General features: G+C 55.3%; 1 protein-coding gene across 1 annotated transcript in view; it reads left to right on the top strand.

Moving 5' to 3' along the window:
• Positions 1–20,850, top strand: part of SH3PXD2B (SH3 and PX domains 2B) — a 110,591-nt gene extending 89,741 nt beyond the window's left edge. Inside the window, exons 8-13 of the mRNA XM_075541949.1 lie at positions 1,537–1,641; positions 5,792–5,909; positions 8,350–8,573; positions 10,532–10,581; positions 11,398–11,523; positions 14,315–20,850. Coding sequence (XP_075398064.1) covers positions 1,537–1,641; positions 5,792–5,909; positions 8,350–8,573; positions 10,532–10,581; positions 11,398–11,523; positions 14,315–15,793 — 2,102 coding nt within the window. The 3' untranslated portion in view covers positions 15,794–20,850. The remainder of the gene's footprint in view (positions 1–1,536; positions 1,642–5,791; positions 5,910–8,349; positions 8,574–10,531; positions 10,582–11,397; positions 11,524–14,314) is intronic.
• The last annotated feature ends 1,185 nt before the right edge of the window (positions 20,851–22,035 follow it).

Below are 22,035 nucleotides of genomic sequence, written 5' to 3'. Positions count from 1 at the left end.
CGGGTGCCTGGAGTTGCACTGGGAGCCTTTGATTGTCCACGTCCTTCTTCACAAGGCTTCCCAGCTGTGGACTCTGGTGATGAGTCCCGTGTCCTCAGCCCATTCTGCCTGTTCATGTTCCCTGGCCATCTGGGACGGAACGCAGTGCACTCCAGAAGCCTCATAACCACTGTGTCACCGGGGCTCCCGTACATGTATTTGTTTGTGTGTATGCACGTCTTGGAAGAAGTACAGTCCGAGTGCTCCTTAGAAGCAGAGATGGCAAGACTTGGTCTTACATACTTTGGCCTTATCGTCAGGAGAGGCCATTCCCTGGAGAAGGACATCCTGCTTGGTAAAGTGGACGGGCAGTGAACAAGAATTAGGCCCTCAACAGGATGGAGTGACACATGGCTGCAACCGTGGACGCGGGTGCAGGAATAATGGTGAGGACGGCGCAGGACTGCAGCATTGTGCACAGGGTCACTGTGGATCGGAACCAAGTCAATGGCACCCAACGACAACAGAGCTGACCTCGTCCACACATTTCTGCTGCAAGACCCAGCACCGCTCCCGTGGTGGCATGAGACAGCGTGGCAGCACCCTACTCTGCTCACAGGCCGGGGCAAGGGGACCCCAACTGTTCAACAGCAAAAGGCTCAGCAGTGAAAGCTGTGGCCCCAAAACGACGGGAAAGAGCGTCTGCTGAGAGAGGAGAGCTGGATCTACACGGGCCGTGGCCGCTGGGAACGGGCTCCTCGCAGCCAAGGGGCGCCAGTGTTGGATCCCAGGCTGCAGATAAGCTTTCACGAGTCGGTGTGCAGAGCCCGAGAAGAGTGGGGATGTGGTGTCCATCTGCTGCCAGGCTTCCTTTGGCTTCAACAGGTGCTAAGTCTCAGCTAAGCTATTAGGACCAGGGCGCCCAGGTCAGACTGCCCTGCACACAAATCGCAGTTCTGTCATAGACTCTGTGACCTTGTATAAGTCTGTGCACCTCTTTGAACCTCTGTGTTCTCATTGACGTACGAGAAATAATAATGTAAAGACTATATAAAATAAACCAAAAAAATCACTGCTTGCAAGTCAATGCCGACTTCATAGCAACCCTATCTAAGACAGGGTAGAACTGCCCCTGTGAGTTTCTGAGACTGTAACTCTCTGCAGGAATAGAAAAACTTCCTCTTTCTCCTGCAGAGGAGCTAGTGGTTTTGAACTCTTGACCTCATGGTTAGCAGCCTGACACACAACCACTATGCCAGAGAGCTCCTATAAAACAATGCAAGAAGGATCCACTAGCCCACCTCGGTTACGGCCTCAACATGTTTTGCTTATCGTTTATGCCACTTGGCCGCCTCTGTCTCGGAGGCAGGGGAGGGTTTCTCGTTAGTCTGCTTCTGTTTCTTGTTGGCTCGCTTCTAGCAGTTAGCAGTCAACTAGCAGGACTGGTTGGGTTCTCCCACCCCGAGCATTAACTGATACTATGACTGAACACACTGTGACAGTCTGACCCCCACCCAGGGCCTCTACTAATGGCAGTTTCCACCTTCACTTCCCCAGGTTGGTGGTTCGTCAGCACCGCAGAGGAGCAAGGCTGGGTTCCTGCTACCTGCCTGGAAGGGCAGGATGGGGGACAGGATGAGTTTTCCCTACAGCCTGAAGAAGGTAGGCATGGGCTCCAGCCTCCGGCGTGCTGGGGCAGCCTGGCCAACCATCTTGGCACCAGACTGCCTGCTCCCCGGCTCCATGCCTCCAGCCTCTGTCTCGGGAGCTCTCCGGGTGAGGCTTGGTCACCTGGAGCATGAAGCTTGTGGGGAAGGAGGGATTAGGGATGAAGGACAAGCCAGCCCTTTCTTAGGAGCCTGGGGGGATCTGGGCCTGCCTTCTAAGCACTGTTGGGGTAGGGGGCTCAGTAGCAGGGGGCTCTACGGGGCAAAGTGTGCTGCCTGGAAACTGCCCAAGCCCCTAAGACATCAGTACCTCGGTAGTTCCTCCCAAAATACTCCGAACTACAGCATGCTTCTTCCCGTTTCTCTGCAAGGCATTTGAACTCCTCTCTTGAAAACCATGCTTCCTCTACTGTGGCCCTGGCTGGGTGTCGGGATGAGGACTGACCCTAATCTCCCCCACCCACGACACACACACACACACGTACATTTTGTCTCATGCCTTTTATTTTCCCAGGCAACCCTTCAACCCTTCCCTAGAAATGTTCTGAGGGTGATTCCCACCATTGCCAGATAGACCAACGCCTAGCCAACTCCCTTCCAACCCCGACCCAGAAGGATTCCTGAAACTCGAATGTGCATTCACTTTCCGTGTCATGAACAGCAGGGCTAGGGAATCTGGCAGACCCTGTATTGGAATGTCACCTCCCGCCCCACTGACTCAGTGACCTTGGCCCAGTTGTTTAACCTCTTTATGCCTCAGGCTCCTCCTCCAAAAATGGAAGCGATGCTATCTCCACCGTAAGATTTTTTATAAAAAGTCCAGTGAAAGTCTACGTGCAAAGGCTTTAGCCAAGAGCCGGGCACTAAATAAGCAGGTGCAGTTGGGGTCATAACAGCTAAGCTTTGCCAGGGTGGTCTTTAATGATTTTGACCAAGCGCAGTGTGTTTTTCACGTGCAGAGGGTAAGGAGGAGCAGGGGGCATGTCTGCGCTCGTGGGAACGCAGCCTGCGTGGCTTTGCGTCCCCTGTTCTCCAAGCCACACTTCCGACGTTCGTGGCTGTCCCTGGGCCTCGCTGCTCACTGGGTACGGAAGAACCTCCAAACCCAGTGCTTGACCCACGAGTCCCTCGCAACACACCACAGCCCCGAGGACACAGTGCGGCCTGACCCGCAGACTCCCCTAGGCCGCAGTCTTACGAGCTGCAAGCAGCTGCTGCATCTTTCTCCCGTGGAGCAGCAAGCGAGGTCAAACCGCCCATCTTCCGGTGAACAGCCAAACACTTGACCCTTGTGCTGCCGCCAGGGATGTGAGATGTTGCCGCTCAGGCGGTGTGTGGGGTTCTGCGCGGACTCTGGTGACCGCCACGGGTGTGCCTCTGAGGAGTGATTGTGAGCTCCCACAGGGGCAAAGATTGGCCCGGGTCACACAGCTGGAATTTCGGAGACAAAACAGGTTTCCCTAAGAGTTGTGTCACGTTCCTCCCCGTTGTGAAAGCTCTTTGTCACGCTCTGGTCATGCCAGTATTTGAATAAGGGGCCCTGGTGGTGCATGGGTTGAGTGCTCCACTTGTAGCCCCAAGGTTGATGGCTCAAACCCACCCCATGGTAGAGGGAGAAAGAGCGGGCAGGCTGCTCCTTGTGGAGGTGGCCCCCTGGGAAGCCCTATGGGACAGTGTCACCTGGATGAGCTCTTAGTTGGAATCGATTAGCCAGCACTCAGCAACAGCCTGCGCCTTCTGTTTGTGGGGGGACGCTCCTCCCTCAAGGTCAAGGTGACTCCTTAGGACTTTGGCCTGGCATCCCAGTGGGCGGTACTCCTTTACGCAGAGGCGGAGACTCTGCAAGTGCTTTTCTCTCACCTCTGTCTTCTGCCCTCCCCCACATGCTGCGGGCCAGTCTCCTGGAGGTACTGGTCCCTGCCCCGGCCCGTGGGCCGCCGCCGCACTCTGGGGGACCTGTATGCCGTCAGCTGGCGTCCAGGTGCCTGTCCATCGGGTGTTTGAGGCCAGCTCCCTGCATTTGCATGAGCTCTGCTCAAGGCCTGCTGGTGCCTGCTGCATGCGGGGGGACTGGGAGCGTGTACGTGCGTGTGCTGGTGCCCGCATGCGTGCGTTGGCATGTGGGTTAACTGGAGTGTTGTCCACTACAGTTTCTAAGGTTTCCCCAGTTTAAAAATGATGCCCAGGGACCCCGAGCGTCTATAGTGCTGAGCCTGATGGCCATCAGTTCCAGGCTGAGAACCCCACAGCAGGCCGACTGCATGAAAATTAACGCTTACTGGCCAGGAATCGGGTGGGCGGGGCGCTCTTTCCAATTTTGAGCATGGCTGGAGCCAGGCCTGGAAATGCCTGTAGGATTTAGTATTATCAGTGCTGGGGGCTCCCTTCTTGGCTTTCTGGGCCCTCCTTTGTAGCCTCTTGCCCCGCTACCCCCTCCACTCTGTGAGTCCCGTTCTCTGTGATTTTGCCCGCCTCACAGCTCTGTGGGCCTCAGTCTCTGTGGCCTCTTGCCCTCCCCCAGTGGCAACCATTCTAGGTGCCTTTCAACCAACCAAACTCCATGGCAACTTCCAACTGGACCCACTCTGGGCCTCATGCTGTCCTTGAACCCGTCACAGCAGCCCGAGGGACACAGCATTTGGCCCAGTCACGTCCCCATCCCCTCCCTGTAAGCGGTGGTGAGGTCAGCCTCACTGCCTGAGGATTAGGGGAGCAGAGCCCGCAGAGACCGGATGGGCCCATGTAGAGGCCATCACTGCAGTGGCTGATACCCTGTAGGCCAGGCCATCAACCTTGAGCACTGCTTAGACTGCTGGGTGCTGGAAAACCAGTCCAATCCCAGAGTTGGGCTACCTTCCCCATCCTGTAGGTACCATGAGTGAGGGCAACCAGTGGCTGCTGAGCACAGAATGCTCGCAGCCTGGGTGTGCTGAGTCCCGAGAGCAGGTCGCAGGCTGGGTCAGCAAGCAAACATACAGCCCAGCCCTTATGTGCACCTCCTCCCAAGGGACTGGCTGGGCAAGCCACAGGCAGCTGGGGTTGTGGGCCCAAACCAGGAAGCACCCACACACCCACTCCCATCGCAGCAATGTTGTAGGGTGGGCACCGACTACTGTATAAGGGACACAGCTGAGGCAGCTCTCGAGTTGGGGGGTTAAGGATGGCCCCGTGGTTCCTGGGGAGGGACTTTAGGGAGCGGGGCAGAAAGCCAAGGGAAGTTTCTTGAAATGAGTAGGTGGAGCCCAGTGACCAGGGTGCTGGTGAAAATGGCCAGCTGTGTCCTCCCTGGTAGAAATCTCAGCTGCCGTCAAACTCCTCTCACCACTGGAAGTCGCCACCAGCAGGCTCTGGTGGGATTCGCGGGCTCACGGGGTCTAAACCCCTTTGGCCTGAGCAGGGGGCTTCTGCCAGGCCTTTGGGACTTTTCATTTGCTGGGCTTTGCCTCGCTGACTCAGGACATCACGGGCACTGTGCCCCGTGCTGCAGACTGAGGGGTGCACACACGGGCCCACATCCCTGCTATCCCAGAGCTCAGGTTCCAGTGGGGAGGCAGACACGAGGCTGTGTATCAATCAGAGTAAGCGGGCTGAGGAGTGGGGCACAGGGAGCCCAGGGCTCAGTTCCTGACCAGGGCACCTGTGCATAGTCACCAGAGGCTCGTGTGTGGCACTGATGCTGAACAGATCGCACGCAGCAGAGCTTCCGCATTAAGACAGACTAGGAATCTACATTCCAAAGCTAACCAAGGAAGCCCCTCTGGCTCGCAGTGGTCCGGTGACAACCAGTACAGAGAAGATGGTACAGGATGGGCAGCATTGTGTTCTGTTGGAGCTAAGGCCACCGTGTGTGAGGGGCCAGTTCCCCAGCAGCTCCCAGGAAAGAGGATGCTGGGGTACAGCGGAACAAGCTGGCTTTCCAGCGCAAAGCTGAAGACGGTGAGGATGAACGTGTGGAGAGGGCTTTCCCGAGGATTGGGCCCTGCCCTCTGTCCCATGCGCTCTTGGTGTTTGAGTAGCCACCCAGGGTTAAGTGGGGCTGGGGCATGGAGGCGGAGAGGGTGCCCAGTGATCGCTGGGGACTCTCTCCCTCCAGGGGCCAGCATCCCTTGTCCCTTCTCTAACCTAGCATTGCTCTGTCCACACAGAGGAGAAGTACACCGTCATCTACCCGTACACGGCCCGAGATCAAGACGAAATGAACCTGGAGAGAGGGGCCCTGGTGGAGGTCATCCAGAAGAACCTGGAAGGCTGGTGGAAGATCAGGTAACTCAGGCAGGCAGGGTGCTTCTGCTTCACTGGGGTCTGTAAGGGATTGCGGCGGGGTGAGGTTTCGGCTAGAGCCATCAAAGACTTCTCTGTGCTGCGTGGCTTCCCTCCCTCCCCGGATGCTCTCCTAAAAGCCCATGAGAAGCAAAAGCCGCTCCAAACCCACTGAGCCACCGACGGCAGCAACCCTATGAGCAGGGCTGGTCTCCACCTCCACTGCCAGGTGTGTGTCGTGACTGGGGGGGGGGGGGCGCCCTGTGTGAGTGGCGCCCCCTCCTGCCCCCCTCAGAGACAACAAGAATGCTGAAAAACCATGACGACCACCATTCCTCTTAGGGCTAATGTGCCTTCATCTCTCATGGTTCGGGTTTTCCCCAGCTTTGTTTCACTGTGTGATGAAATCAGAACCCCACAAGAAGATGAGGTGACAACTCATCCTGGTCGACCTGCAGGCTTCCTGGTTTAGCAGTGAACGTGCCAGAAACACCCCTCCCTCCCGTCCCCCTAAAGGGCAGGCTGTGCTGGGAGGAACTGAGGCAAGAGGACGCCAAAGGCTTCTGCCCTGGTGTGCGATAGAGAGAGCTTTTGAGCCACCCACACGGGGCATGTCTCACTTGTTAGTTCAACAAACTCATCAGTGACGTGCACAGGGGTCTTGGGTTGAAGAGGGGCTCCTCAGTCGGGGGTCCAGAAGGCGACCTCAGAAGTGAAATTTAAAGGAGTATTGGTGACAGTGTCTAACGTGCTGAGACTATATGCTAACTTGCTGCATGACAAATTATCCCAAAGGGTAGTGTCTGGAAACCAGAAACATTTACATTCTCACAGTGTCTCTGGGCCAGAAGTCCAGGAGGGGCTAATTGGTCTCAGGGTCACCCGAGGGGTCACACTCTGGATGTCGTCAGGGGGTGCTGTCCTCTGAACGCTTGACTAGTGCCCAAGGGTTCACTTCCTGTTCACACGGCGGTGGGCAAGAAGCCTCGCTTCCATAGGATGCTGGAGTGGCCTCACAGCGGGCAGCCGGTGAGCCGAGAGATGAGTGGAGGAAGCCCCGCCGCCTTCCCTTTTCAAAGTCACTCACCCTCACCCTGCTCTGCGCTGTTTGGCTCACACGAAAGGGGAGGAGGATCAGGCGCCATCTCTTAGAAAGGACACAATCAAAGAATCTGTAGGCATGTAAAAGCCACTGCAACATAGATAGCCTGGTGTTGCATTTTCACGGAAACCTGGTGCTATTCAGTTCTTAAACAACAAAGAGAGTTGGACCTGCCAAAAAGAACATCTCGTCAGTTGAGCATATACAACTTTCCCCAAAGCGCCATTGTGTGGACACCTATTTTGTGGGTCCAGACCAGTGAGAGGCTGTAAAATGTTTGGCAGCCAGCTCTCCGGGGGAAGACACGCACAGAATGTGGCATTTGCCGGTTTCCGCAGGGTGCCCGCTGCCGCCACAGCTGATTTCAAACTACCCACAGCTCGGCCCTGGAGGTGAAGCTTGGCAGCTGTGCCTGCAGTTGGCTCTCACACTGGTGCGAGCTACACGCTCCCAACACACTTCTGCTCCAGTCCCACCTTTCTGGACCCCGTGTTAGGCGAAATCTGTCCTGCAGAGATTCAGTGACCCCCTCGGCAGGTGCGGGGCCGCGAGCAGTTCTGGTCAAGCAGATTGCAGAGGGGCCTACCTACCCGGTTGGTGGAGAATAATGCCAACACAGTACGTGCACCATGTTGCTGAGGAGTTACTGGGTGATACCAACAGTTCACCCGCTGGACTGTTGACCAGGAGATTGGTAGTTTTAAGTCCACCCAGAGATGCTCTGTAAGAAAGGCCTGGCAATGCACCTCTGACAGGTCACAGTCATTCAAAACCCATGGAGGGCAGTTCTCTTAGCAGACATGCTGTCACCATGGGTTGGAATCGACTCAACAGCATCTGGACCTGGGAATGTCTCTTCTCGTTGTCATTGTTATCGTTACCATGGCAACTGTTACATGGACAGGGGCTATAGCAGGACTTTACAGCTACTTGCCCCAGATCTGGCTGGTTGTCAGCATGTCCACTAGCCCTTTCATTTCTTCCTTCAGCTCACTGGTGCCAAGGCCCTTGGCTTACTGAAGAGTCCACCTCGGTCCCTGTCCCCCAGAGCTCAAGCTCTGACTGGGAGACAGAGCTGCCTGCAAACACTGCCCTGTGCCTTGGGTACCAGGGCTCTGGTGTGCAGGATCCAGCGCGGCCACTGTGGAGGGCGGGCTCCTCCCAGGTCAGGAAGGCTGCCGAGACAGAATGGTGTTAAGGAGCTGGGTGACCGAGAGCAGAGGGTCGGAGTGTGGAAGCCCATTTGGGAGAGGCCTTGAGTGCCGGCCGAGCCGCGGGCTCAGGCTTCCTGGAAAGGCTGTGCCAGTGAGCCATCCTGACCGGCACCCTGCCCTCTCCCAGGTACCAGGGCAAAGAGGGCTGGGCACCAGCCTCCTACCTGAAGAAGAGCAGTGGGGAGCCCTTACCCCCGAAGCTGGGCCCCGGCTTCCCGGCCCATTCGGGTGCCCTCGACCTGGACGGCATCTCCCGGCAGCAGAATGCAGCGGGCAGGGAGAAGGAGCTGCTCAACCAGAGGGACAGCCGGTTCGAGGGCCGCCCCGCCCCTGATGGCGACACGAAGCAGAGTGAGTGCTGCCCCGCCTCGGTGCGGAGGTCCCTGTGCAGAGCTGCTCCCGTGGCGTCCTGGCTGTCTGCGCAGCCCATGGAGGAAGGTCACATGCCTGGCTCATCCAACCCACAGGTGGCACAACCTGCATTGGGAGGTGTCCCTGCCCTACCCCAGACTCCTGCTCTCCTTCATGTTCATGGTAACCTGTGTTCAGGCACCTGCCACCTGCAGGAGCCTTGTCATTGTCTTTGGTGTAACAGCGTAGGTCCTTGGTTTTAGAGATTAGGAAGCCGAGCCGAAGCAGGATTTGTTCGAGGTCGCTCAGCTAATAGACGGGGAGCCAGGCCGTGAACCCAGGCCTGCCTCCAGAACCAGTTCTGCTGCCCACCCCACTGCCTCATTTCTCAACCAGAGCAAGAAAAAGCTGGCCCTGTGTTGGATGCTCCCTAAGATATGTCTGTAGCCAGCTTGCTTTTCAAAGCATCCCCGTGCACCCTAGAGGGAGGTTCATCTGTGTGGACTGCAGATCCGGGACTCCAGCTACAAGCCCCACTTCAGGATCCCATCGTGATCAGGGCGGGGGGGAGGAGGGGTAGCTCGTAGCTCCCTGCAGTTGGCCTTGGCTGGAAGCATGTCTGGTCAGTGAACTCCTGTGGTTCCAAGTCCTCAAACTCCAAGACTCACACTCTGTCTAGTTTCCTGAGCATGCACCAGTGTTTTGATGGGCCACAGCCGGGGTTCTGGACTGCCCTGTGTTTCTGTGATGCTAATTGGTCATGGCCAAGCGCCTGGGAGTATTCCTGTGAAGACCAGGGGAGCAAGTGACCCCCAGAAATGGTATGTTTCTGTGATGATACAGGTCTGATGACGTCACAGACCCTCAGACACGAGCACGCAATAACAGTGGCCCCAGTGAGTTATTTATTCATCTCTCTTGTGAACCGGTCCAGGCGTATGCCAGGCCTCCTGTGGAGACTGCATCCACCCAGGTGCCATGTCCATGGTACCTGTCTGAACATGCAGACATCCCAGAGAGCACGGTCCTCGCCTACCTCGTTCAGGGTGACTCGCCTCTATTCCACCTCACGCAAAGGAGGGTGCAGATGAGGCGGGAGAAGAAAGTGGGGTGGAAGTAACCCCTTGACTCGGATGTAGTCACAGGGCCATACGTAGCTGCAAGGGATTCTGGGAAGCTTCATTTTTATTGTAGGCAGCTGAGGGTCTTGCTGAAACTCTGTTGGTGTTATCATAAGACAGGAAAGGAGAACTGGAGGGGTTTGCTTGTGAAGTCTCCTTCACATCCCAAGCCCCAGGCTCTTCCCTTGAACCAGCTCTACCCCACCGTCTGCCCAGAGTTGGCCTTCGCCTGCTCCATACCGTCCTTGTGACCCTCATGCCCACTCTCCAGAGGGAGGACGCCTGAAGGCACCGGCCTGTGTTTGTTTGCGTCTGTTTGGTTAGGTCTTCGTGTACCTGGGTTTGCTGTACAGATAAAATGAAAGCAGAGCCTCCCCGGGGTGACTTTCCTCTCCACCACCCCGGGAGGCACTGGGGAGCCGTGTTTGACCGGTGAGGGCCTGCTGGTGCCCAGCGGTAAATAGCTTGTCCAAAGCTGGAAGCCGGAGAGCCTCAGGGCTGGGACCTTCTAGGAAGGACCCTCATCTGTTCCCACACCTGCCCTTTTCGCCATTCCTGGAAAGTCGATCATCTCTGGGCATTATCCCCTTCCTGTTCCTTCCAGCGTAGAAAGACCAAGGTTTAGGGGGAAGCCACGTTGGTACAGGGTCCCGAGTCACACTGGAGCAGCTCCTTCCTGTCCAAGCTCTTCTCCGAGGGAGGACCACAGCCACCTGTGGGGGCCTGTGGTTCTAGCTCCTTTCCTGCAGAAGAGAATGGCTCTTGCCTGGTGCCCACCTTCAGGGTCTTCACCGTGGGATTCTGCGTGTGAGTGAAATCGATCTTGTTTCTGCACAGGGTCCCCGAAGATGAGGCAGAGACCCCCTCCTCGCAGGGACATGACCATAGTAAGTGAGCCCTTGCCCCTGGGGAGCCAGCCACTGACCCAAGGGCCGGGGTATCCCAGGCTCATCTGCTCACCGCACGCACCCCTTCTGGGAAGCAAGCTGGGCACGTGCCACTGAGGTGGCAAGGCGTGTCCTGAGCTCGATGCAGGTGAAGGCATTTCCCCCGCTGCCCCCGGGCGAATGTGTGTTCATCAGCTTTGAGAGCCACCGTTTGCCGGAGGTCGCCTGCAGCCCGAGCTTGGATGGAGCAGAAGCGGGCCCCAGTGTCACTTGCAGTGCCATCCTGTTCTAGGTTCTCGCTCCTCGTTTTGTTCCTCATTCTCAAGGCACTTGTTTAACTGATACTTTGGGAAATGGGCCGCCTTTACATCTACCTTTTAATGAGCACCTGTTGGATGCCATGCGGTGGGCAAGATGCTGTGCGACACTAACTTTCTTTCTCGACCCCATCAGGCACACACTGTCTCAGAAAGCCGAGGCCCCAGTCGGGAAGGTGACCAGCCCAAGGCCTTAGAGTCACAAGCCTCCCTTCTTCCTGTAACTCTAGAGCCCTGGCTTGCCCCATATTTTCATGACTGTAGCCAAATGTCCTTAGCTGCTTCTCGTCGCTCTGATGCTGAGAGCCTGTGACCTGCTGTGGAGGCGACAGACTGAGCGATCTTTTGTTTTGTCTTTTAGACCAAAGCTAGTCTTCCCCCCATCCCACCCCCCAAGGGCCAGCGTGCATCCCCGTCCTCTCATCCCTGACCCAGCCCTGCTCCAGCATCGTGGTCTTGCACCCCGCACAGGACATCTCTCTCTTTTTAACCCCACTAGCCACGTGGCCTGAACCTGCCGAAGCCTCCCATCCCGCCCCAGGTGGAGGAAGAGTACTACACCATTGCTGAATTCCAGACGACTATCCCCGATGGGATCAGTTTCCAGGCAGGGCTAAAGGTTGAGGTGAGTAGACTCTGGGTGCAGTGCTTGTGACCCGGGATGTGGAGCTGAGTGGGCTTGTGGCCCTGTACTTAGGATCCATGGTGTTAGGTGTCAGCTCCTGCTGCCATATTCTTGTCTGTTAGTTAGGGTTTCATGCCATACGATCCTCCTCCCACACACTCCACCCAGGTACCGTGCACTGCGCAAGGTTTGCACCGTGCGGCCATCAGCACAACCCGTTGTAGACATGTTATCACCCCCAGAGCCCTGTACCCGTAACCACAGCCCCCACCCCGAGCATCCTTCCGTTCTTCCTGGTCCTAGGCAACCACAAGTCATCCTTCTACCTCTCTTTTAAAACTTTGAAACGGAAAAACTCACTGCCCTAGACCCTTTCAGACAGGGTAAAACTGCCCTGTGAGTTTCTGAGACCGTAATTATTGATGGGAGTAGACAATCCATCTGTCCCACTTGGAGTGGCTGGTGGTATTGAACTGCTGACCTCTCGAATTGCAGCCCAACATGTAACCACTATGCCACCAGGGCTCCTGTCTGTATTCCCACCTGTGTGGAGCAGTTTACGTAAGTGGACTCATACACTCGGTGGAATCTGTGACTGGCTTGTATTCTTTTTATTTGACTCGCCTCTTATGACCCTCCTTACTTCTCTCTTCTTTCCTTCTTACTCTCTCTGCTTCGCTGTTCTGCTCCCTGAATAAAAGCCAGCTTACATCCTTTCTCTTCTTTCCTTTCCCTTTGTTCCCTCTTCATGAGGCCAGGACTTTCCCATTCCTGCGCCTCTAGTAAATGGGGTAGCAGCAAAGTCCAAGGCTTGTAAGCCTTTGGCAAAGAGCTTCTGGAGATGGTCTTCAAAGACATGCTCTCCGGAGGATGCCATCGTGCTGGACCCATGACCTGACGGTGCGTTTGATGGAAACAGTTCGCAATCGTGTCGGTATTTGGATCACCATTTATAACAGATGTACCGCAATAATAAACAAGCGCACACACCCTAAATTCAAACCCACTGCCATTGAGTCAATGCTGACTTACAGCAAGCCTGCATAGGAAGTCTCCAAAACCGAACATCTTTACAGGAACAGACAGCCTCATCTTGCTCCCAGGGAGTGGCTGGTAGGTTTGAACCACTGACTTTTCAGTTAGCATGCCAACATGTAACCTACAGTGACACCAGGGGGAAATAGCAGATATTAATCATAGGTGAACCTGTGCACAGCAGTGGTTGTGGACTGGTAACTAAAAAGGTCGTTGGTTCAAGCTCATCGGCTGCTTCATGGGAAAAAGACAAGGGCGGCTATCTGCTCCTAATAGCTAAAAATGTACTGCCGTGTGAGCCCAATGGAGCAGTGCTAGTCTGCAAAAAGAGACAGCCAATCCCTCAGCCCAGTGGGAGTGTGCACACAGGAGCTGAACTGGGCAGCTTCCAGATTGATTTTGGTACCGAATGTGGGACTTAGGAGCCACTGAGCAGTAACATGTCTCTAACCCAAGCTCCACGTTTCGTTCCCATCTTTCAGCTTAACAATCTACTTCCAAACGGTAGCCAATGAGAGCTCTGGGGATCACATCAGACTGATAGGGTGCTGGAAGTTGACCCCCCTGGGCTGGAGGGCACTCAGAACATCCGCTGGCGGAGCAGACCCCATGGTCGTGGAGAGGGCACAGAATGGGGCAATGCTTCCTTCTAGTATGTGTGAGATCACATGTGCTGATACTCGATAGCAACTGACCCTGGCACACTCTTCCCTTAGCCAAGTACCCTTCATAATCGAATACTGTACTCTCTCCTCCAGCTTTGCTTCTTGATTCACTTTATCATCATCTCAACCTACAGCGTTCATTCATGGAGCCACAGCATGGTAGCGCTGGAGCTACCGGGAGCCCCTCAGTTCCTTGCCCGCTCCGGTCTCTGAATTTCCAAGATGATGATGATACCTATAACATAGGCACCTATGAGGTAGCTGGTACCCGACTTTCTTGATAGCCAGTCTTCACCAAAGTCACCAGGGCTCTATGTCGTCAGCCCAGTGTGCAGATGTCCTACTGGTCACTTGGGTGAATTGCCCAGGGTTATGTAGCTCCTTAGTGGATAGAGCTAAGAGCTGAACCTGGATTTCTTGGCTTAAAAGTCCACTCTACTTTTTTTTCTCTTCAGGCTTGCCTTGGTTTTTTTCTGTCTTTTTTTTTTTTCCATATGTAGCATCCAGTGACGGTGGTTACATACACCCCGTCACTTCTCCCTTTTCACTGCCTCTGCCCATATCCCTTCCCCACTGTTCACTGCTTCCATCCACAGCCACTCTCCACTCCCGTGGTCCTCTCCCGTCAGTCCTGACTCCCTGCACGCGTGTGCTTTGCTGCGATGGGCGCTTAGCCGTGCTCGTTGATGGCATTTCCTTTGGGTCCCTGTCCTGACTCCGTTTGCTCCCATATGTACTTGGTACTCTGGCTGAAGCTCATGGGCACACTGCCTGTGCCTTGGGCTAGCATCAAGTGACCGTGGGCAGAGAATCTTACCCTCAGGTAGATGACTGACTTTAGCAGTGCCCTTTCCTAAGCGGGCCCAGGGAAACTCACCAACTGCACGCCTCTTACATTCAACCCGCCTCCACAATGATTTCCCCCAGCATTGAGTAAACAGGTGAGGAGCCCCTTCTAGAGTTTACCAGGGGCTGTTGTCCTCTTGAGTGTATTTGGTCATATTCCCAAAAGCTCCAAGTGGATGTCAGCGTGCTGCTCCCCTGGGCCTGGCCTCGCTCCTACTAAGTGCTTCCTGTGTCACCCCTTGCAGGTGATCGAGAAGAACTTGAGTGGCTGGTGGTACATTCAGATTGAAGAGAAAGAGGGATGGGCCCCGGCCACCTTCATTGACAAATACAAGAAAACCAGCAACGCCTCACGACCCAACTTTCTGGCTCCCCTGACCAACGAGGTGACCCAGCTCCGGCTAGGGGACGCAGCCGCACTGGAGAACAGCACCAGCTGCGAAGCCCCCGGCCCCTCCCGGCCCTTGCCCGATGCACCGCATGGTGGTCTGGACCCCGGGGTGCCGTGGTCCAGGGACTGGAAAGGCGGCAAGGAAGCCCTGCGGAAGGTGTCTGCAGACATGTGTGCGGCTGCGGGCTACGAGGAGATCTCAGCCCTTGACCTGGAGGAGAAGCCCAGCCTCCCGCCTCGGAAAGAGTCCATCATCAAGTCGGAAGGGGAGCTGCAGGAGAGGGAGCGGCAGAGGCTGGAGCAGCTCCGGGGCTCTTCACCCAAGCCCCCCGGCATGATCCTGCCGCTGACCCCAGCCAAGCACACGCCCCCAGCCCGGGACAGCAGGAAGCCAGAACCCAAACCTGAAAAAAGCAAGCTGTTGCAGCTGAAGAATGAGATGGGGCTGGAGTGTGGCCACAAGGTGCTGGCCAAGGAAGTGAAGAAGCCGAACCTCCGGCCCATCTCCAAGGCCAAAGCCGAGCCACCCGAGGAGAAGCCAGAAGCCGGGCCCCAGAACCCCTTCTTAAAGTCCAGACCTCAGGTTAGGCCAAAGCCAACTCCTTCCCCCAAGACCGAGCCACCTCAGGGCGAAGACCAACTGGACATCTGTAACCTCAGGAGTAAGCTCAGACCTGCCAAGTCCTCATTGGATGGGGACAGCCACCAGGCGGCGGGGGGCCAAGACCTGGCCGTCAGCCGCAGCCTCCCCTCCGGGGAGGGACCCAGCTGCACCCAGGAGAGGACGGGCAAACAAGACAGGCTGAGCCCCAAGGAGATGGCCTCCAGAGCCCCTCCCCGGCCAGCCAAGACGGCAGAGCCCATAGCCAAGAGCTCCCCCGTCCCTCTCCAAGAGTCTATCCAGCAGAGGCCTGCAGTCCCTCCCCGGAGGCCACCCCCACCCAAAAAAACCACCTCATCACCCCGGCCCCTCCCAGAGGTCAGTGGCCCGCAGCGGGAGACCCCTGGGCGGGCCCTGCTCATCCCTCCAAAAGCAAGGCCTTTTCTCCCCAACTCCTCGGGGGGCCAGGATGATCTGAGAAGCAAAGGTGGGCAGGGCACAAGGATGGCAGGCCGAATGGGTGAGAGCAGAGAGAGAGATGGCCCAAAGGACTCCCTCTATGTGGCCGTGGCCAACTTTGAAGGCGACGAAGACACCAGCAGCTTCCAGGAAGGGACCGTATTCGAAGTCCGAGAAAAGAATAGCAGCGGCTGGTGGTTCTGCCAGGTCCTGAGCGGGGCGCCTCCCTGGGCTGGGTGGATTCCTTCCAACTACCTGCGGAAGAAGCCGTAAATGCCAGCTCGCTGGCTTCACCGAGTATTTAAGATGCCTCTTAATTTATCATCCTCCACGAAGCTTCAAGGGCAGCTGGGTTCTAGAGTGTCTGCCCTTTTGCCCATGGGGATGGCGGCGTCCGTTCTTCGTGGAGAGTGAGTCCCTGAGACCCCAAAGCTTGGGTCAGGTCTACCCCACCCCCATCACAGCGCCTCTTGGAAGCTCCTGTGGCCACCTTGCTTTCCATAAAACTTCAGCATCTCAACCTGCAGAGAACTGCTCCCAGACCACGGCCTCACCAAGCTTCCTGGTCCCGTGCCCGTGGTGGGCTTTGACTCTGCAAGACACCAACCCCAGGAGCAGAGCCTACCATCAGAAGCTCCAGAGAGGGTCCTTCATGGCTCAGACAGGATGTGATACGGAGCTGCCCTCCCTGCCACCCCACCCAGCCTTCGTCGACGGTTGGCCCTCTCAAAGCCTGGTGCTTCATTCGCTTCATTCTTTAAAGCCTGGCTCCACAGGAGCACTTGGCCCCGTCGATGGCGGCACTGTCTCCAAACGCAGGGCAAGGGTCGTCTTCCCCAAGACTTGAAGCCAGGTCCAGCCATGGAGGCAGCTGCCCCAGGATTGGCCACTCGACCTTTTCTGTCGCTCCATATAGTCTCGGGGCTGTCTGGGGTCTCAGAGGGCAGGCAGTTTCACTGGTGTGGACACACTTCACATGCCTACTACATGTCCAGGTCCATCCTGGGGCTGGGGTCACTTCTGTCTCCCTTAATGCAAGAATCTCATTTATGTGAATAAGGGGACCCTTCACAAGCCATGGCCTGGCAGTGCCCCTTCAAGTAGTAGGTGGTAGGTGCCATACGCTGTGCTTGGCATGTTACCATCACAGTCTAATGCAATTAGACCCATTCTATGTGTGAGGAGGCTCTGGCACAGTGTGCATGCTTCCTGGTGGGAGGATTCAAACCCAAGTCTTTTTGGCTTCAATTTCTGCCCTTTGCCCTGCAAAAGGCAAACTAGGCAGAGGAAAGACAGAAGCTGCCGGGCACCAGGAACACAGTGGCAAACTGGTTTCCTTGTGTGGGCAAAAGGGCATCTTATGACTGCTTTCACGCCTAGCACTTGTCCACCTTATCACTACAACACCAAAGGCCACCCTGACACTGCTCCGTCTTGGTGGGGGCTGCCAGGACTCTTGATGGCACTAATTGGGCCCCGCCCCCTTAGGGGACAGATCTAGAGCAAGGGAGCCTGAGTTGGTCTCCCTCCCATGGCAACCTCATGGGGACATGGTGGCTCAGGTACACTGCAGCTCCAGCAAACAGCAGAGCAAGCCATAGCACCAACAGAAGAGTCGGGAGTCAGGTGGACACTTGTCCCTTCCTGCCTCCACTGTCTTCACTGTGGCATTTATAGTTATAGAGCACTTGTCTTTTCTCATGCACACCCCACCCCATCCCACCCTTCCGTCTTATACTCACTAACAGAAACCCAGGACGGATTCCCACCCATTTGGACAGAAGTGAATAACTGAGGCACAGCTAAGCCATAACAGAACTAGACGAGTTTCTGGCACCCAGCCTGTGCACCAGGCTTCAGGGGTGAGTGTGAACCCTCCCCCCCCCCAGGAGAAGCTGATGGACGGGGTGACTGCTCACCCAGGTGGTGCTCAGGAGCCCCCGGGCTGGTGTTCCAGGGGACATGTGCTGTCTGCCTGCAGTGCTGAAGACTTCTGTGCAGAGGTTCCATGTCCGCCCTCCTGATGCTCTGGGGGCCCTGCATGCTTCTGAAGGAGAAAGATGGTTGCTGGTTCACATTAGCATCCTTATTCCCTGCCCCTATGTGGCCAATAAACCCCATCGCCACAGTCTGAGGGCAGGACCCCAAGATGCCACTTTCCCCATGCCTAGACCCCTCCCTGGGAGAAAGGCTGGGGGCAGAGGGTGGCCACCCACCTGATCAAGGTCCCCGCTCCTAATGCCTTGACTTAGGACAAGGGTCTGTAGCACGTTTCTATAGTTTTTTTGGACCTCCTCTGCTTTATACAGCTTTTGTGAAGCTGTTTGGAAGGATTGGGCTTCATTCCAAAGGACACAACTAGTTGTTACTAGGTTTTGTCTTTACCTTCTGACATGGTGCGTCTTTTGGGAGGGCCTGGGTAGATCAGGTGTGGGCTATTCCCTTCTGGCTAGGAGGGACTGTGGCTCCCCTGGAGTTCATCTTACACCTCATTCCCCCCTCCCCAGCGCCCGCTTTGAGCAGAACCTTTCCCTGAAAGTGGAAGACGGTAGTGTTTATTCTTCTGACAGGAGGAATAGGCACAAAAGCTGCATCCTCTCTGCCTACTACCCGGCCTTCAGGCCCAAGCCCTGAGCTGTGGGCTCTGGTCAGCTCTGTTCACCAAAGTGGTGGGTGCTGACTCAGGCACGTGGACGTAGGGGTACTTAAGAGCCAGTGGCTCTTTCTAGCACTCCTGTCTGGGGGACATTTGTTTATGCTGCCCACCATGGAGGTCACTCTCTGAGCCATTGGTGGACTAGATAGAAGCCCATGACACTGGGCAAGGAGAAAGACTTGGCTGTTTTCAGCTCCCATGCCAAGCACCGGGCAGGTCACCAGTGCTGGGGTATGCCCCTTTTTTTTCCCCCAAATAATTTTACTGGGGGCTCTTACAGCGCTTACCACAGTACATATATACACTGTGTTGAGCACCTCTGTACATATGCTGTCATAATTTTCAAAACAATTTCTTTCTACTTGAGCCCTTAGTATCAGCTCCTTACCCTCCCTCACTCCCTCATGAACCCTTGATAATTTATATTTTTTTTTCCTTTTCTTACACCGACTCCTGTCTCCCTTCAGCCACTTTTCTTTTGTCTGCCCCCCTGGGAGGGGGTTACATGTTGATCATTGTGATCCGTTCCCTCTTTCTCCCCCCACCTTTCCCTTACCCTCCTGGTATGGCTACTCAAATTCTTAGCCCTGAAGGGTTTATCTGTCCTGGATATCCTGTGTTTCCAGGAGGATTTGTAAGGTAGGATTAGGGTCATGATAGTGGGGGGGGGGAGGAAGCATTCAAGAACTAGAGGAAAGTTTTATGTTTCATCAGTGTTATACTGTACCCTGGCTCGTGTGTCCCTTAATTGGATCTTCACATCAGTCCTTCAGTGGATGGACAAATCCTGCTGGGGAAGTGAAGAAACTGACCCACCCTGGGAGACTACATGCCCAGCCTCATCCAAATAGGGGCAAAGCTGGGATACCAATCCCAGGGTTTCGCCTCCCCCCAACCCATGACTCTTCCTCTGGTGCTAGTGAAATGAGTATGGGGGTCTTAGGAATCTGAGTTTGCATTTCTCCCACTACCCTGTGGTCATGCGCGGGTCAATGGATAGAAAAATCACACCCAGGCCGGCAGGCAAGGGTGGTTTGTCTCTTCCTCTCACTCCTGCCTTCACCTAGTGCTGTTGGCTTTGTCTTACATTCTTGGGTAACATTGCAACTTGTGTTTGCCAACTCTTTAAGTCTGCTTTGGGGGGCCTCCATTGAAGAAAGTAGGCTTTTCCTCATCCCTGCCCATTTTGGTGGGCTTATGCCGTCGTGGGCGCCTGCTTGAGCCATTTCTGATCCCCCGGCCCTACTGGGGAATTCCTAGAGCCCCTACCAGGCGTTCAATAGTTCTGTTAAGCCAACATGTTATCAGTGTTTTAAGGCAAAGTTCCTGGCCTTAAGACATTTCTGAGCCCACTGGGAAGTGCATTCCCAGGTAGAATGTGGGAGGGCTGATTTGCCACATCAAATAGGTGCTGGGTCTCCCCAGAGCTTAGAAGGCCCCGAGGCCAAGGACTGGACAGTCTGATATTTTTTCAGTTTCCACTGCCCAGCCGTGAGTGGGAACAAGAGAAACAAGCAAATAGGCATCCACCCTTTAAAAGCCAGCAACTTGACATCCTCAAACCCCGAGCGTTTGTGGCTTGGCACGAGTGCTGGGTCAGGCTGCCTCCTGGGTGGTGGGGCAGGTCGGTCCTTCGCTTTGGACTATGAGCATGGGCTGCCATGTGGGCGGTCTTGTCTTCCCCAGCTGGGTTTCCATGCCATTCTTCTGTTTCTGCTGCAGTCTGCCAGTCACACCAAAGATCACCTAGGGGCAGATCAGCCTCAAAGAGTAGGAAATGTGCTTGCCCTGAGCCCTGGGGTGCATGGCACCAACACCCTTGGCCTCGAGCCGTTGCACTTAACTTGGATATGGCCCCATGTCTAGGCCAGCCGCAGCTCCACAGAGCCATGCATCGGGACCTACAAGGTGTAAGTCAGGACAGCTCCACCTCCAGGGAGCATATTCACGGAGTCCCTCTCACTTCCACAAAGTGATGTTTGGTTCTTGGTGCTACCCTGCCAAGTGATTGAGCTCCTATGCATGTTATTTTTAACTTCCCTGTCTGTCAGCTCCAAAGCCGACCTTCGTTCCAATGAGGGGCCAGCGGCTAACCATTATCCTAGAAGAGCCCAAGTACTGGGCCACCGCCAGGAGCCTTCCAGCAGATCTGCCACCCATGTCAAAAGGTGTCCCTGCCAGGCTCCTGCCAGCAATAAGGAGTTCTAACCACCAATGTGTCTGTTTCACCCTGGTATTTGCCTGCCCTCATCTTCATTCCAGTGTCCTTAATAGCAAGCGCCCCTTCCTGTCTTTAAGCAACGGGGATACATTATGACCACCTTGGTGGCAGCCTGCTCATTCTGCTTCAGGGAGTCACCAATTAGGCCGTGTCTTTCATCCCTCCCGCAACCACAGGCTATGAGCCAGCGGCACCCACCCCTTCATGGCCCACTCCCAGGATGGTGCTGGGGATGCCCAGAGATCACACATCTTGGCACGTCTTGCACCCCCATGTCAAACTGGCAAATTCTGCCAGTGGTTTTGTTTCCTTTTAAATGAAAACAGTAGATACAGTGGGAGGGGGGAGGTGAGGGTGAACAACTAGCTGTAGCATGTATATCTACCAGTAGATTTTTTCCCCCTCTTTTTTAAATAAAAAATGGGCTTGACTGGCTTCAAGCTTCATTGTGAAGACGTGTCTGTGGATTTTATTCTGCCAAGAAGCGTATGGTCTGGTGCCCTGGAATCAAGAGGCAGGATCAGGATCCTACGGGAGTGCTAATGGGATTTGACCCGAATTCAGGGTCACTCCTGGGGGGCTGTGGTCTGTCGTTCATTCAATGATGATATCCAAACACCAAGGGAAAGCTTCCTTTGATCTGGTGGCATTTCACACTTGATCTCAGTCATCTGCCTAAGAACCTGGAAAGTGTCCAGTGCCCCAGGCTTCAGGACCCTGTCCTCGCTGTGCCTTCTGACAGGACTCGGGTCAGGGCACTTCACAGTGGGACTGCAGGGGCGCTCAGCTGTCTGCTCTAGGAGGTGGCATGCATTGGCCAGCAATGTTCTTCCCGGGAACAGCACCGGAGCCAAAGCTCCCAACCTGGAGCCTCCTTGGTCCAAGGTGGCTCCTGAAGTAAAATGACCCCACCATCCCTCTTCAGGGGAGCTCTGGGCTCGATGGTTAAAGTGCTTGACTTAGAAGGTCCCAGTTAAATCCACCAGCTGCTCCACCGTAGGAAAGACATCCACTCCAGTAAATACTGCATAGCCCAGGAACGCCTCACAGGCCGCTTGATCTTCACGGAAGGGTCAGAGTTGGAATCCACTAGCCACCACCCCACCTTTATAGGGAGAAAATAGAAACAACCAGGTGAGTGTCTGTCCTCCCCTGAGTATTGTCATGATGCAATCCTTGCTTCGGAATCCCGACCATCATTACCTTAGTGGAGTTGCTAGCTGGTGCAGACAGGCAAGGATGCCCTGCCAACCAAAAGATTAGAAGTTGGAGTCTGACTAGATCAGCTCTTCTCAAACGATGGGTCCCAACCCCTTTGGGGGTCAAACAACCCTTTCGCAAGGGTCGCCTGATTCATAACTAGCAAAATTAGTTATGAAGTGGCAAAATTTTATGGTTCGAGAGGGTCATCACAACATGAAAGGGTCGCGGCATTAGGAAGTTGAGAACCACTGGGCTAGAGGCTTCTTGGAAGAAAGGCCTGGTGGTCTACTGAGAAGTCGGCCCTGGGAGACCTTAGGGAGCATGCCCCCACTCTGGACTGAGACAGCCCAGTGAACGGGAACTGGATTTATTTTTAAATAGTACTCTTATGAAGAAAAATTCATGCGGTTCAGACCCCAAAGAGCATCTTTACCC

This window comes from Tenrec ecaudatus, chromosome 2, assembly GCF_050624435.1.
Source record: "Tenrec ecaudatus isolate mTenEca1 chromosome 2, mTenEca1.hap1, whole genome shotgun sequence".
Classification (NCBI taxonomy): domain Eukaryota; kingdom Metazoa; phylum Chordata; class Mammalia; order Afrosoricida; family Tenrecidae; genus Tenrec; species Tenrec ecaudatus.
Note: the sequence above shows the minus strand (reverse complement) of the source record. Positions and strands in the feature narration are given on the sequence as shown.